The 16445-nt window shown below is 47.7% G+C and overlaps 1 protein-coding gene across 2 annotated transcripts in view; it reads left to right on the plus strand.

The window, feature by feature from the left end:
• Nucleotides 1-16445, plus strand: part of LRGUK (leucine rich repeats and guanylate kinase domain containing) — a 57409-nt gene extending 40964 nt beyond the window's left edge. The window contains exons 16-21 of one of the 2 annotated variants that reach the window (XM_078376516.1): nt 1909-2057; nt 5411-5499; nt 11847-11972; nt 13206-13232; nt 14288-14433; nt 15712-16445. In XM_078376516.1, coding sequence (XP_078232642.1) covers nt 1909-2057; nt 5411-5499; nt 11847-11972; nt 13206-13232; nt 14288-14433; nt 15712-15911 — 737 coding nt within the window. In that variant the 3' untranslated portion in view covers nt 15912-16445. The remainder of the gene's footprint in view (nt 1-1908; nt 2058-5410; nt 5500-11846; nt 11973-13205; nt 13233-14287; nt 14434-15711) is intronic. The other variant, XM_073002479.2, reaches the window with a different exon arrangement.

The raw sequence follows: 16445 nt of genomic DNA on the forward strand, positions 1-16445 counted from the left end.
TTTTTAAAAAACACTTGCCTTTAGAGTTGTCTGCTAATATGAACGTTCGCAATAAGATCATTAATAGGAAGACATTGGGCATTTGATATTAGAGGAGGCTGTTGCAATCTTTCTGATTCTCTCCCTCCCTTCCTTTCGTCTTTTTAACGAACAGCCCCAAGAGCTGTTAATGGACAGAGCAGAGCCACGGAGAGAAGTGGAAACGGGGAGCAAGAGAGAGATGAAAGCTGTATAATTGTTGCCTTCAGTCTCTGGTCATCTCTTAGCCAAGTCATTTTGGTTCAGGAAACGAAGGTGGGGGGGGGGAATCTAAATGGTGTTTAGGAAAGTCATTCTTCAGCATCAGCCTCCTAGAAATGAGCAGGCAGCATGTCTTTTCATTTTAATAGGGTTGCCACCGAAGAATGTAATGATGATTGCCTGGCTATCTAAAGGGCAGCCCCTCTTTTTGTGAACCTGGCCCAGTCCTAAGATCTTCACAAGAGGCCTTTTAGGAAGGACCATGAAGCTACAGTAATTGCTGACATTAATGATTGCAGTGCTGTGACTTGCTTTTTTACTCATGCTTTTAAAGGTTTTATGGCTTAATCTGTTTGTAGTAATGTTCCTACATGCCTTGAGCACTTTTTTTTTGAAATGAGGAGGTGGATGGGGAGAGGCTAAATAAAGAAATATGCATACATGGAGGGTGGGAGCAAGAGGGTTGAATGGTGAGAGACCACAGTGCTAATGGAGGACCGAGATGGATTCAGAGGTCAAAATCTGAAGTTAAAAATGGAGGTTAAGTCTTTGATCCTAAGACCACTACCACCCGGGAGTAAGCCCCATGTGGGACTTGTTTCTGAAAAACCATGCCGAGGATTGCACTGTAAATTATAGGCAGTCCCCGAAGATGTTTATGCATAGATTCTTTTTTGTTTCTTTTTTTAATTAAGGATCTATGGATTTTCTGTCTTTGCTGGAGCTATTTGTGAGCCAGAACAAGCAAAAATCTGGCAAGTCAACTCCTCACTTAAAGACAGTGCTGAAGGTGGAGGAAGATTTTATATAGACAGTGCTGGAATGTGTTGAGGAATGCATACAGGTGTGCTGTTTGTGAGAAGATCTTGGAAGAAATAGCAAGTTCCTGTGGGCTGTTCCCTTGTTCATAACAGCAAAACGAATGAGGAGGAGGTAGCATCAGAACTGGTAGCAGGCCAGAAAGAAGGAGCTAAGCCAGCCCTGAACCTTCCCCGAATAAAATGTTAGAAATGAGAGGAAATGATTTACTCCCCATTGAGAACTTGAAACCTGAAGAGAAATGAATGATGGAGTCGGAAGGGGCCTGTGAAGCCATCGAGTCCTACCTCTTGCTCAAGACAGGAATCCAAATCAAAGCAGATCTGACAGAGGGTTGTCCAATGTCCTCTTGAATACCTCCAGCACTGAAGCTAGGTCATAGGTTCCATTGTCGTACTGCTCGAACAGTTGAGACGTTTTTTCCTGAGATTCAGCCAAAATCTGGCTTCCTATAACTTGAGCCCATTATTATATGCACTGCACTCTGGGATAATCGAGAACAGAAGTGTGTGTGTGTGTGTGTGTGTGTGTGTGAGAGAGAGAGAGAGAGAGAGAGAGAGAGGGATGGAATCTCATATCATCCCAAGATAACGAGGGTCTTGCTATTGAAAGCGAGTGTCAGCCTTCTAAGAAGGTAAGATGAGACCAACTCTTCATGGGGAGATAAGCAAGATTTTTCGAGGAACAGGGAGTTCCATCTACAACAGATATGGGGATGTGCGGCGGTACTTTGTGCACTTGCGATTTTCAGTTTTTCAATCTGACAGTCCAAGGCGTGACCTAGTTTTCAGCTCGCCCAGTGAACACCTGTGTTTCACCAGCCCAATTAACCTCTTGCTCCTCCCTTAGCTCCAAGTGCGGCCCCGGTCAGAACAAGCAGCATCCGAGGAACGGATGGCGTCGCTCCATCACCCACGCCCAATGAATTTTTGGACTCCTCGGCCAAGAACTACTCTGCCGTCATTTCTGCCAAACTTTTGGCACAGCAAACACCTGTGGTAAGTGGGAAGCGGGGGGAATTTTACCTCAGCGAACTTCAGCGAAACAGTTTTCCAAAACTAGCCCTGATGGGTGTCTGAAAGTGAAGACGAAGGCATTCACCCTTTCTCCCGCAGTCCAGCGGGGCTGGATTGCGAGAACATTTCTGTTGCATTCCCTACAGGGCCTCCCTGGGCATGGACTCGATGACCCAGAGTGTTCTAAAATTAGTGGTCGTAATAGTCTCTGGAGGCTTCGAGAAACAGCAATTCTCCATTTTTTTCCCTTTGAAAAGAAAAAGTTTGGGGGGGGGAAGCAGTCTGAGGCCTGTAACAGTGGCCAAGAGAGCCCCACGGGGCCTCTCCCCAGTTTTGAGTCACAAGGGGCAGCTGGTGGGACTGTGGTTGTTTTCAGAGTCATTTGTCCCCCAAAAGGAGCTCCCCCCATCAGCACAACCACGAGCTTCTGTTGACCCTGGAGGGTTCTCTTGACCTCAAGCAGCATACTTACTGGCAGGGGAAAGAACCCAGTGCAAGAGGTTTGACATGCAGTGCCCACACTTCCTAGTTCATTGTCATCATCATCATCATCATCGTGTGTCATCAAGTCAATTCTGACATAGGCTGAACCCTCTTTATGGTTTTCCAGGTACAGAAGAGCTTTACCCTTGTCTTCCACTAGGGGGCGCTCTGGGACTGTGTGTGCAGCTGGCCCAAGGCCACCCAGGCTGGCTTTACTCCCAGGAGGCACTTGGGGGGGGGAATCAAACTCCCAACCTCTGGCTCCATAGACAGAGACCTGATCTACTGAGATATCCAGACAGCTTTTTCTAGGTAAAGCCATTGCTAGTTAAAGTGCTCGAGGTCACCCATCCAGAGTGGTCAAGCTTGGAGGCCTGCCTTTGCTCCCACACCCTGTCTTTCCTATTTTCTCCCCTAAAAGCCTCTCTTTTTTTAACTTAAAAGGCCTTTAGTGGCCTAAACTCTCTTTTAATCTTTATTTTTCCAGTTACAGATTTTTTTTCCCCAAAGGGTGCTAGAGAGCCCCCAAGCATGGCAAAGTTGTCTCCTACACCCCTTAGTGGACATAAGAGGGATTCCTGGGGAAAAATATATCTCCCCCTTTCACCCTCCCTCATTTCACATTACGTAATTAATATATATGTGAAATGCGGGAGGGTGGGTTCTGGGGCTGCATGTGCCCTGCAAGGGGACATTAGGCCTGCTGCTGACCTTAGGAGTCTCAAATAGGGAAGAAAAATTAAACAGGCGGCTGTTGTGAAAAGCCCTTGCCAGCAATCTTGGGTAGCTAGACCAACGATCTGTCTTTGTATGAGTGCAGCAGATTTATATCACGAATAAGGAAAGGGCCATAAGTAAATGACAGCACCTGATTTGCATGCGGATCGTCCCGAATTCAGACACACACACACACACACACACACACACACACACACACACACACACACATCAACATGTCCATTTTGGGATGTCAGGGCCGGTGATGGGAAAAGATGCTTCTCTGCCGGAAACCCTGGAATCTTGGCCACCCATTGGAGTAGACAGTCGTGGCCTGGATGCAGAAATGGTTTGATTGGGTCTGGTTTACCTTCCAACATTTCTGTGAGTTTCACACGGCAGATGACCATGGGAAGTCAGGAGAGGAGAAATCTCTGAGAAGCCTGAGGGCACAGAAATGCTGTTCTAGAATGAGGGTGTCACAATGCTGAATTTCACCTCCCGTGTTCCTGGGTGGCCATGGATTTCAGACGTTCGCTCCTTCCGGCGAGGACTCGAATGTCCTGCTGTCTGGAGTGAACAAGCTCCTGATGGAGAAGAAAAGCCGGAAGCCTCTGCGTTATCCCCCCATGAGCAAGAGGCTCACGTCAACATGGAGAGAGGTAGGGCTTCAAGGAAGGCTGGCCAGCCCCCATGGCTTTAGCAGCCTCTTTTCTCCAGCCGAGACAGGCAGGAGACGCTCTGGCTCAGCTCCCTCCAGGGCTGGAAGCTCTTCCCCTTGGCCTGCCGGCCGGGGCATCCAGGGCAGTTTTGTGATCTTAAGAAGGAAGGTCTCCGGCCTCTGGGGAAGGTTATGTGCCAGGCTGCTGGCAGACGTAGAAGAGCAGGGGGCCGGTTCGAAGCTAGGGGGCTGTAAGCCATCCAGAGAGTTGATGAGATGCAGAAACAGTCAAAGACCTGGGCGGGATCTCTGGTCTTCCTGGACTCCTTCCTGACAGGGGCTTGCCTGCCTTCCATCAGCTAGCAGGGTTGAAGGTTCAAGGCTGCAGAACCCCCCTCCCCCCTGTAAAAAGATCTTTGCTTAGTTCACCGGGTGATCCTCAGCCAGTTGTGACTTACCTTGCAGGGTTATTGCGATGATAAAATAGGGGTGGGGGTTAAGCCCACAGGGGGCTGTTTGAACCAGATTTAGAGAGGCTGGCTGAGAAAAAAAGAGGGGGGGGGGAATATCTTCAGGCTGGTCCTTGAGTTCTTGCAGAAAGCGGCAGATGCCACTGATTCCGCGCTCCCTGCCAGCCTCCCAAGAAATGATGGGATCCTTCAAGCTTATGTGGACGTGGTTATCCCTGAGGTGCTAAATCTGGGCTTTGCCACTTCAGTCTGTGAAACTGGGATGGGCTCCTGGGGTTGCTTCTTCTGAAATAGAAATCATCACCACCACCATCATCATCATCATGTGCCGTCAAGTGAGTTCTGACCTAGGGTGAACATCTTTTCATGGGTTTTCCAGGTAGAGAAGACTTGGAAGTGGTTTCCCCACCCCTTCTTCTGGGAGGGGGGGATCCCTGGGACTGTGTGCAGCTGGCCCAAGGCTACCCAGGCTGGCTCTACTTTGCAGGAGAATTGAACTCCTGGCCTCTGGCTATACAGCTAGATCCTGAACTCACTGGGCTGTCCAGCCAACTAATCTGTGTGTGCAATCCAGTCAATTCCATGTTATGGCAACAACCCTATGTGTGCACAGTCTGGCTGTAACCTCAGGAGGCCCAGTGGGGGAACCGAACTCCCAACCGTCAGCTCTGCAGCCAGATACTGAAACCCCTGTGCTATCTAGCCAGCTGAAAAATAAATAAATGAATTAAAATTCCTCTTATCCAGAAGGCTAGATGTTAAGAGAGCATGCCTCTGGATTAGCCTTCCTCCTGCTAGTTGGATTTCTGTGTGCAGGAAGTTTGAGTCAAGATCCGTTCAGTCACCTCCGTGCCCTACCTGGAATCTGAACTGCTGTGGTCTGGATTCAGGTTTCCTCTCTCCATGTTGTACTTTTGGCAGACCAAGGCGCCTCTGCTGTTTCACAGCCCCCTCCTTGCATTCGGAGTTTTTATTCTAACCGGTCGACTGTCCTCTTTATTCAGGAAGAGGCTTCTCTACAGAGGCGGCAACGGACGGCCAAGCAGGGCCTGGTGGGGAAGGCGGCCAGCTCCTACGCTGAGCTCTTTCAGAGGTAAGTTGGCAGAGAGAAAGGGAGGGCATTGGCTGTCAAAGTCACAAAAAGCCAGACCACAAAGTATTTGTGCTCCTCTTCTGAAGGACACGGCAGGCTCTTCATACAACCCAATCCATGTTTATTCCCTATTTGCTTCCTAGATTTTTATAAGATATCAAAGCCTGGGTAGTCAAGATTTATTGAAGGCAGCTAGCTATTTTCTAGGTCTATTTCAGTGACTCTGAGAAACTCAGAGATCTAAATTGTTTTCTTTGTTTCTACCTAAAATTCTGTCTGTGAAGTCCTCACATTTACACTCCTGTCATGGGAGATGTAGGGTCATTTTTATGTTCATAGAACCATAGACTCGTGGAATTGGAAGGGGCCTCTAAGGCCATTGAGTCCAACCCCCTGCTCAAGGCAGGAATCCAAATCAAAGGAGGTTGGACGGACAGTGGTCCAGTTTTCTCTTGAATGCCTCCAGTGTTGGAGCGCTCACCATGTCCCGAGGTAATTGGTTCCGTTGTTGTACTGCTCTAACAGTTAGGAAGTTTTTCCTGATACTCAGCCTAAATCTGATTTCCTGTAGCTTGAGTCCATTATTATGTGTCCTGCATTCTGAGATGAATGAGAACCTTCCTCTCTTCTCTAGGACTACCTTTCAAGTATGTTGTGGGAGTGGGGACTCCAAACCAAAGGAGTACTATAAATATTTTCTGATCTTCGCCCATAATAAACTGAAACTGAGTATTATACAGTGGGGTCTTGACTTAAGAACGGCTCGAGTTAAGAACATTTTGACTTAAGAACCACTCTCATAGGAAAATATTGACTTGACTTAAGTACTTAGATTTAAGAACTGAAAAAAACCCACGTGGGAGGCAGGGAAAGTGCAAAATTTGAACTTTCAGTTAACTGTTGGCCAGTGAAAAGGGTGCCTGTCTGCTTCCTCACTCCTCCCAGCGTTTAGAGAGTGGATTGGGAGACAGTCTTCGGACTGCCTGGCACTGTACTGCCTGGACTGTATTTTCCCTGCCTTCCCTGAACCTTTCTTGACCTAAGAAAAAAAGAAACAAAATATCCCCCTCTAGTGGTCGAAGGCAGAGCAGCAGCTTCCCATTAGTTTCTATGGACGGAAAAGAGCAGATACGGATCAAATGGTTTTCAATGCATTCCTATGGGAAATGCAGATTTGACTTGAGAACTTTTTGACTTGAGAACCGCCTTCCAATACGGATTAAGTTCTCAAGTCAAGACCCCACTGTATATAGCTCCGTGTACTGAAGAAGGATTGTTTCCAAGACTTAAGACCTAGCAGCAACCCTGTGTAAAGATCTCATCTGGAAGGTCATAGAATTCTGGCGCTGGTGGGAACCTCAGTCCAAACCCTTAACAAGGATGGGATTGAGACGTGTCATACCCCTGGCAGACGTCCTTCTCCCCTCCATGGAAAACCATCAAAGTCCAAGAAGAGTTTGCTGCCTTCTGAGGCCGTCTGTTGGGGAGCTTTTATCATCAGAATGTTCTTCCTAATGTTCAGTCAGAATCTCCTTACACTTTTAATCCACTGCTGGGAGTCCTCCCCTCTGGAGCAACAGAAAACAAGCTTGATCAATCTTAAACGAGATAACTATTCATATATCTGAGGATGGCTGTATTACCACATTTTGGCTTTCTTTTCTTGAAGCCAAACGTACTCAACTCTTGGTTTTTAGACCTGTTGCCATCTCGACCGTCGTCCTCTAGAGACCTTCTAGCTTCTTGATCTCTTTCTCAAATTGAGATGCCCACCAGTGGGCAAGATATGCCAGGTGAAGTCTGACCAAAACAGAAAAAAAATCCAAACTATTACTCTTCTGGTTGATGCAGCCTTGATTTGAGCTAGCTTTTGGGGGGGGGGGTTATGCTACCTCACTGTGTAGTTTTCAACTCCAACAGTGAATATTTTGTTAATGGGAAGCAATACATAAACATTTAGCTTAGCGTAGCAGTTTGGATCACTGATCCCCTTGCTCCTTATCAATTATGCATGGCAGAAACTGAGTAGGAAAGGGTCACCATCAGAACTAATCTTTTGACGATCCTCAAATACTGGTGGTCGTGCATCATGATGCTGTTAAACATTAAGGCTGGTGGGAACCGTCTTGATTGCAAGGGCTGATACGAATATGAAATGTTCCCCCCATATGCACAGCCAGAGAAGACTCGGAATATATATATTTATATATAGGTTATACATATATATATGGCCATATATTCTGGCAGAGAAGCAGAAAACAAGGGGAGGCATTTATTTCAGTTGTGGCAGAGACAGAGTGTGTCCAAGGAGAATGAAGGCATTCTCAGTCCTGTGCTAACTGTAGAACCCAAGAGTGCACACCAAACACATTTGCCTCTTTTGTGCACCATTATTGGGACTGCTGGTTCAACTGCTTTGAAAACGTTCATCATTTTATTCCAGTTGCCAAATGTGGTGACCCTTTTTACTGCAAAATTTGAGACTTGCCATCAGCATGAAACACGCAAAGCTTTGATCCTGTCCCTGATTCCATAAAGTCTTGTTTTTTCCCCACAAGCCACAGTTGATTGGAGTGTCTGCCTTTGGTGGACGTTTGGGTCCAAGGAGAAGTCCGACCGTCTGAAAAACTGATCACAAAAAGCTTCAATGGGTTTCTGCCTGTTTCTTTGTCTCCTTCCTTCCTGCCAGCTATGCTCTTGTTTAAAACAAAATCACCCCCTTTAATTTAGTAGAGAAAGGCTTCTTTCATGGAAAGCGATTCTTTGCTCCCAGAGTTCAGCCATGGCTCCTCAGTGAGATTCGCTCTTCTCTGCTCTGAAGCACTTTGTTGCCAAGAGACCGAGGATGGCTTTTTCTGGAGAGCTCATCACAGGAGAAAGCTTTGAGTTCCTTTTTTAAAATTTCCTGGGGCTGCCACGCTATAAAACAAATCTCGCAGTCATTTGATTAGGAGGGCCACTAATGGGCTAACGCGAGCCACGCATCGCTAGGTCAGGCCTGCTTCGGAGGTAAGTGGAAATGCAGCCGGGAGAAGGCTGTGGAGGACAAAATAGGCAAGGAAACCCTTTGCATGTTTTTATTGGCCTGATGCTGGGTTTAAAAAAAGGGCTCGACTGCCTTACAAGGGAGGCACACCTCTCGTGCATATTTCGAACTAAGCCAGTTTTCTCCTAAATCCATGAAGTGGCTTAAAAACTGAGAAGCAAATGATACTCAAGAGGCAGTTCCTGTAGCTTTATCTGTAGCTGCTCTGACTGTCCTCTAAGATAACAAAACCCAGATTTTACACGCACACACACACACACACAGACGCTCCTTATTACATGCATGAGTTGCTTCCCACTGGCAAAGACTTCTCAAAGTTACAAACCACAGAAAACATACAAAATAATAAGAGTGTGTTTGTTTTGTTTCGTTTCTGCCCATATAGCAGTGGTTCCCAACCTTGGGTCCCCAGATGGTCTTGGACTCCAACGCCTGGAAATCTTGGCCAGCAGAGCCAGTGGTGAAGGCTTCTGGGAGTTGTAGTCCAAGAACCTCTGGGGACCCCAGCTTGGGAATCAATACAGTGCAGAGACCAAAGGCTTCTTATCAAATGGTTTAGAAACAGATAACGGCTCAAAACGCCGTGTAAGGATGTTAACACTTAGTTAAACATAATATAAACAGCCGTGGGTTTACAACATTTGAAGCAATTTAAACATCTGCCACTAAAAAAAAAAAAAAAGAACAGTAAAATTGTTGTTTAGTCGTTAAGTTGTGTCCGACTCTTCATGACCCCATGGACCAGAGCCCGTCAGGCCCTCCTGTCTTCCATTGCCTCTCGGAGTTGGGCCAAATTCATATGGGTCGCTTCAATGGCACTGTCCAGCCATCTCGTCCTCTGTCGTCCCCTTCTCCTCTTGCCCTCGCACTTTCCCAACATCAGGATCTTTTCCAGGGAGTCTCCTCTTCTCATGAGATGGCCAAAGTACTGGAGCCTCAGCTTCAGGACAGTAAAATATCCCCCCCCTTAAAAGCCACTTGACCAAGTAGCCTGGTCAGCAATCCAGGTTCTGCCTGAAAAGGAAGGAATTTGCCCATTAATAATGGAAGCTGGCCTGCCCTTGCTTTCCTTGACGGAGAGTTCCACAGAAATACAAATATATATAATCCATATTCCTTATGGCAAGGTCCGCTTGCTTTACAACCTATAAAAACATGGTTTCTAATGACAGAAATGGGCCAGAGGAACCTTCTGTTGCCAACATGGCGCCGGCGTGTCATCCCAGCCCAACCGGAGATCAGGTTAAAGAAATCTGGGCTGGGACGAGGCTGGATTCCCTTTCTCCTAATGGGAGCCTTGCAGACGGGCAAGCTTCAAGACGGACAGAGAGTTGAGGGCTCTGGAGGCCGGGGCAGAAGAGCTTCTGGCTGATCATCTCATAGTCCCTGTCTCCTCATGAACCAGGGCACCCACATCCATAAAACTTACCTCACTCAAGAAGACCAGTGGCCACACTTCTCAAGTTGCCTCTGTGAATGTTTTACAAGACACGGCACAAGATCGATACAAGGATGAAACCAATTGTGTAGTTGGGTTAGCTAGAGCTTCTCCGAGTTGTTGTTTAGTTCAATTAAGAACCAAATAAATCAGTGTTATTTTGGGAATCCAATCATTGGTCTCGGGAGCTCCTTTCAGACTTCAGAGAGCCGTTTCTTCCGGGGGGGGGGGAACCTAGGAGAGCTCCAGGAACCATTAACATGCACATCATGAGGCCCAGTCAACGCTAAGCAAACTTTCCCCGGTCATTTAACATATTTCGACTGCGTTCCTCAGCTGACAAGGTTTCCAGAACAGTTTGCGCTAAAACCGATTAATTTTTTTTTATGTGAAAGAGCGTCATTGTTCAAGTACCTTGCTTTTCTGAGCTGTTTTATGGCTTTGATAAGTTAAAAATCAGCAATTTGACTTGTGGTCTGAAGTGAACAAATGGTCAGGGGCACTGTTTTGAATTCAGCTTGATATGTTCCATATGACTGGTCCCAGTTAATAAGTCTTTCTGGTGCTATTTCCCCAAGAAGCCTTCAAAGTAAGGCTCCTTGCCGTCGTCTTAACTAGAAAGGCCTATAGCATTTTCAGTCATATTATATTAGTAAGGCATTTATTGGTGAGAAGATAATGGCTTTGAAACTGGTTAAAATGAGCCTTATGAACTGAAGTCAGCTTGAGGAAGCTGGTTCTTCGTCCCTGTCAGCCTGAAACACCTGCCCAGGTGGTTGTTGTAAAAAGAAAAGGAAGGAACATCTCTCCTCTCAGTGTTCTTGAAGCCACATTGGCACATACCGATTCCTCGCATTAACTGTCACAAAATGTGAAGGCCGCTGCTTACCTTTTTTAATTTTTGAAGAATGTGAAATGCACAAACAAAAAATACAAAACAAACACATAAGGAAACTCAAGACCCACCTGCACAAAAGTTCCCCACTCCAACGGGACCCTATGAAGTCGGGCAGCATTTGCTGTACTGTCGCCACGTCTTGCCTTAAGCGGGTGGTCTCTGTTGTCATCTGCATCTCTTACGATTTTATGTGCCGGGCGGTGGTGGAGGTGAGCCGAGGGCCCTGCTTTTGTTGATTCCAGGGTGTGTGTGGTTCCTTGAGAAGCGGTTTCTGTGCTGTTGCAGCTTTGTCCATAACTGCAAAGAAGTGAGCCAACCCTCATAGGCTGTGCCTCCCCTATGCTTTTGACCATTTCTTGGTCATATGAAGAATGTCCTACAGAGAAAGGGCAGGATCTGTTCTTGATCATCCCAGAATGCAGGACATGCAACAATGGGCTCAAGTTACAGGAAGCCAGATTTCAGTTGAACATCAGGAAAAACTTCCTAACTGTTAGAGCAGTACGACAGCGGAACCAGTTACCTCGGAAGTTGGTGAGGGCTCCAACACTGGAGGCTTTCAAGAAAAACTTGATATGGCAGATATGCTTTGATGGTATTCCTGCCTTGAGGGGTTGGACTCGATGGCCTTACAGGCCCCTTCCAACTCCTTGCTTCTATGACCACGGAAAGACTACCGATTCTTCTGTGCAGGCCAGGGCTGACCTGAATAGGGAGTGGAAGGGTCAAGGTCTCAGGTAATGCAAAAGCTGAACTTGAAAACATTACTTTTTTTGGATGACATCTTCCAGAGTCCCCAGGGGACATGCTAGCTTGGGACTCTGCAGTTTGTAGTCCAAAACAGTCACATTTCAAACCTCCATGGCCTCTCAAGGCTAATGATATGCTCCTTGGAAGTAAACCTCCTTTTTCTGTGGCATGTATTCATGAATTTTGTCCTCACTGGTGTTTATACCCCACTCTAGGGATCTCACCAGCACCTTGGCAGCCACCGGCCCTCACCCACGGTTTTTGGAACCTCCTCCATCCTTCACCACCACCCAGTCCTCTGAAAGTTCTCTCAGCCCAGATTCTGGTGCTCCAGACCGAAGGTAGGTGAAGACAAAGATATTTCAGTCTCACCCTGTGAGTCAACAAGATACGTAGAGGATGAGCTGTTTGCAAAACTTTACCTGTAAGGTATGCCTGGAGGCTGTGCAGTCTAATTCCTCCCTGTTTTTGTAATGGGACATAATTAATCCTGCTCTGTATACCATATTTGATTTGCTATGACATAATCATGCCACATGTCCCTTTATTGGAAGAAACACAAGATTTAAATGCATGATTAATTAAATAATATTCAGTGTTCAATATTTTCATTTTGTAACCAGCCTCGAGATTTTTTTTCTATAAATAGTATAGAAAGAAAGCCTCTTCACAAGAGCAGTCACACGAGTCTAGACCAGGAGAAGGTCAAAGACAAAACGGTGATGCCTGGTTTACTGGAGAATCATCATTTGCAAGTGATATTCTGTTTCATTAGACAGGTGAGGTGGTCTGTACAGTCATGCAGGTTGAGAACTGGGGTGTCATTAAAGCTATACCCAAGCCTTCAAGAGTGTGTGACCAACCAGGGGAAATCTGCCCCATCAATCCTGCATAATGGTTTGTCCTGTCACGCGACACTGGGAAGATACAGTTCAGGGCTGGCAGGCTTCGTTGGGCTGGGTAGGTCATCGGTGGTGCAGAGTGGAGATGAAAGGTGAAAGGGTTGACTCGATGGGAGCCCCACTTGATATCCCCTCCTCTCTCCTCCCCTGTGTACACACCTCTTGAGATCTGGAGTGCTGACAGCAGGGATTTAGCTGAGCGTCCGTGATGTCACAGCATTTGCTCTAAAGGCCGAGGCTAAAAGGGTGGTCACGGAATGCTAAGGAGCAGTCCAACTTCTGTGAGGGGAATAAAATCTGGATATTTTGCTGGGCAGCAGCGGAATCCTTTGGACAGGAGGTGCTGTGCGTTTTAGGAGAAGGATGAGGCCACTCTCTCATGTTGCTTCCAGTAATTGTTATTCAGTGACTTGTTCTCTCTGAAGAGGGAGCTCATTCTTCTGTGGTCCTCTCCTCTGGAAATGGTTGACCACCTGCCTCTGGTTCTCCTGAATGAGAAGACGGACCTGTGGGATAGTGGTGGAGAGAACTGATCATGTTATGGGACAGATCCCACCCCCTTTGGTTAAAGCGGGAGGGTTGGGGGCTTGGCCCAGCCTTTTCTGTATGCCTCTGTTAAGCCTTAACCTCTTTTCATTTTAAATTCCATGCTTCCATCATTGGGGATCAAAGAACGGGTAAAATAAAAAGTCTGTCTTGGTAAGTGTGTCTAAAAAGAAAAATGTGCTTAGATGTTGAGCTAGTGAATAAAAGTTTCCCCTTGATCAGGGGTCTGGAACTCAAATAGTTCCTACAATCCGCTAGGCCAAAGTACGGCAATTTGTGGTGAACCAGACAAACGGTATCCAAAGTATTCTCAATGGCTTTCGTGGCCGGGATCTGATGGTTGTTGTGGGTTTTTCGGGCTCCTTGGCCGTGTTCTGAAAGTTGTTCTTCTTAACGTTTTGCCAGTCTCTGTGGCCGGCACCTTCAGAGGACAGGAAAGACAGAATTCCTACTCCAGTACTCTGAAGAGGCCCATGGCCACAGAGACTGGTAAAACGTTAGGAAGAACAATCTTCAGAACATGGTCAAAGATCCCGAAAAACCACAACAATCTTGGTATCCAAGGTCTTCTCGGTAAGTACGTATGCAAGAACCAACGCTCGGCGGTGTTTCCCCCATGGTTTAAAACATGATGGCCTCAGTGGAAGGGGAAGGCAAGAATGAAGAGGAAAACATTGTTCCTGGTGGCCGTGGAAAGTGGGCAGGAGGGGGGGACAACAGACAGTGGTTCTGCCATACCCCTACCCCGGTGGCATCTGCTCTTTGTGCTTCATGAGTCTACAGCAGGGGTTGCTAACCTTGGGTAACCTAGATTTTCTTGGACCACAACTCCCAGAAGCCTTCACCACGAGCTGTGCGCGGTTGACCTCAGGGGGGGCCAGGGTCCGCCTCAGTGTGATCACACCCATTTTGAGCTGGAGATTCTCTAAGAATTGTCCGGCAGCAGCCGCTGAGGTGGAGAGCGGGCAGGAAGGTGGGAAGTCTGTGGCCTCCCTGTGTGGTCATCAGACGACATCACTACTGCCCATTTTCAAAATTCCCAGCGCAGAACTTTAAGGTCGTGCCGCTTGGCCTCTGGAGGAGACAAACCATCTCCGGACAGCTTGGCCTTTCCAGTCCGGATGTTACCAAATAAGCAAAAAGCATCTTGCGTTTATTTTCCTTTGCATTCAAGGGATCTTACATGGATCACGATTTTCTCTTCTCAGCTCCAAGGAATCTTATGCAACAACTCGTCTTTCACTCTCCTCCTCTCTGGGAGCATTTTCGTCCCGCAGATCGTCTTCCCGGACACCCGTGGGCCCCTCGGTTCTGTCAGCTGATGAAACAGAGGATGATCAAGGAGGCAGGAAAGGTGGGTATTGGCTCAAAAGCTTTGAGCCTCAATGAGAGAAATAACACAGAGAAATAACCCTTGGGGTCTCAGACCCCTTTCACCTCCTCACTCCTGAACCTGGATGAAACCAGCACCGAAGGCAGCGGCGTTCTGGACTCGTTGGCCGCAGCCCGTCAGGCTCCCTCGAAGGAGTTTCGGACAAGAGATCATTGACCGAGAGAAGGGACTGTGACCCTCTTGATTCCCTGCTCCGTATGGGTCAGGAGCCCAAGGGGCATGGCCAGGCTTGCAAAAGTTTTGACACCCAAGCCCATCGGGCCCCCGTCTGCAGATGATTGGCACCTGCTGGCTCCAGGACATTGCTTTGGGGGGCTGGGGGCAGGGGCCCCACGGAGGCCTAATAGCCCCATGGGAATGAAGCGTGTGGCGCTCCGTGACCGTGTTGTGCTAGGAATTGAGTATCTCCTTGAATTCAGGTCATTCTCTGGTTGGCTGGTATGTTCAACTGCTCGGTCATCTGCAAGGTGAATGCATCTCGTAAAGGGAAGACTCCTTCTATGGATCCCTGCTTTCATGTTACCTCTGCCTCCCTCTGCCTCTCTTTCTTCTGCTGGATCGAATTATCAAATGAACAGTCGTCCTAAACGGTGCCAGCTGGAGCAGCTCCGCTGAACCTCGGATCGTCCGGCTTAACCCGCTCTGTTTTAGGCTCTTCTAAGGAGTCATCAGTCTTAATTAGAGCTGGATGGAGAGGGAGAGAGAGGGAAGAAATAGCAGGGCTTCTGTACGCCTGGAGGGCAGGATTCCGGCTGACCTGAGCCCAGGGGTGGAGGAAAGAGTGCCGGGAGCATAGAGATGTCCTTTCCTTTTGCCATCCTGCAGGGGAAAGAAAGAAGACTTCTGTCTGAGTGCACCGAGAAGCCGGCTCCAGAAGAGATTTTAGACACACTGTTTAGAGGGGCTTGACCTGACCAGTTTAAAGGACATGGCGGGGCAGCTCTTAAGGGGTTTTCAAGCCCACGTGAAGACCTCACTTTGCTCTCTTCCACTTCACCGTTTCCTGGAGCTTTCCTTTGAGCCAGGCTCGAGGGTCCAGATGCTCCGGAGCATCCCGTTTCTTTGATAAAGCTAGAATATTTGTATGTAGTTAAGAAAGTGTGTGTTTCTTAGGTCACCCTCCCCCCCCAGTCCATTCCTCTAAACCTGGGACCAGAGGCATCAGAGGTCCCAGCTGTAAAGTGGGGCCCGAGGTCCCCAGAGGTCACTAAAAGCATCCTTCTAATTTTTGTGTTGCAGAGCCAGACCGCCCTCCCGAGACCAAGGAGAAGAAGACTCCGAAGCACAAACCAGCTTCCCCGCATGTACCCCAAGTCATCGTCCGCCCGGGCTCCGACACCAAGCCCGTCCTCCCACCCATCCCGTCAGGCCGGAAGAAACCCAAACCTCAGCCCTCCGAAAGCTTCCTTCCAGCCATGATACCGAACCCTTGGCCTTAGCCCTCCAATCTCTCAATCTCTCTCTGTTTCCTCTTTTCAATGAGAAACGGGCAGAGGCAAGTGCCTGTAAATAGCTTAGACTGCTAACCTTCCCTGCCGTGTAGGCCACCGGGAAGGGCTCTTGAAGCAAAGAGGCCATCCAAATTAAGGTGTTGGCTTCTTTGGGGGGGGGGTAGGCGGGCACCTCTTTTCTAACATGGCGTTCCTCTCGGGACCCTTGCCAGTGAATGGGGGTCCAGTTTTTGTAACTTAACTTGTTACTTAAATATATTCTCAGTTTCCCGACAGTTTGCAAAGCCCCTTTGGAAACAGGAAGAATTTTTCTTCAGGTGTCACTTTTATAGCCCCCCCCCCCCAATACCAGGTGTACCACAAAGTGGAGGGCTAATATTCAAGCGACGGCAAGGTTACTTAGGGCTTGATTCCCCCTCCTCCCCCATAAGTGACAAAGTAGCCTATTTTTGCACTCTAAAATAAATTAAGTGTGCCATGTGACTACTGCAGCAATTGAATTAAACATTCCTTAAATGTGTA

Source organism: Pogona vitticeps, chromosome 5 (assembly GCF_051106095.1).
Source record: "Pogona vitticeps strain Pit_001003342236 chromosome 5, PviZW2.1, whole genome shotgun sequence".
Lineage (NCBI taxonomy): Eukaryota > Metazoa > Chordata > Lepidosauria > Squamata > Agamidae > Pogona > Pogona vitticeps.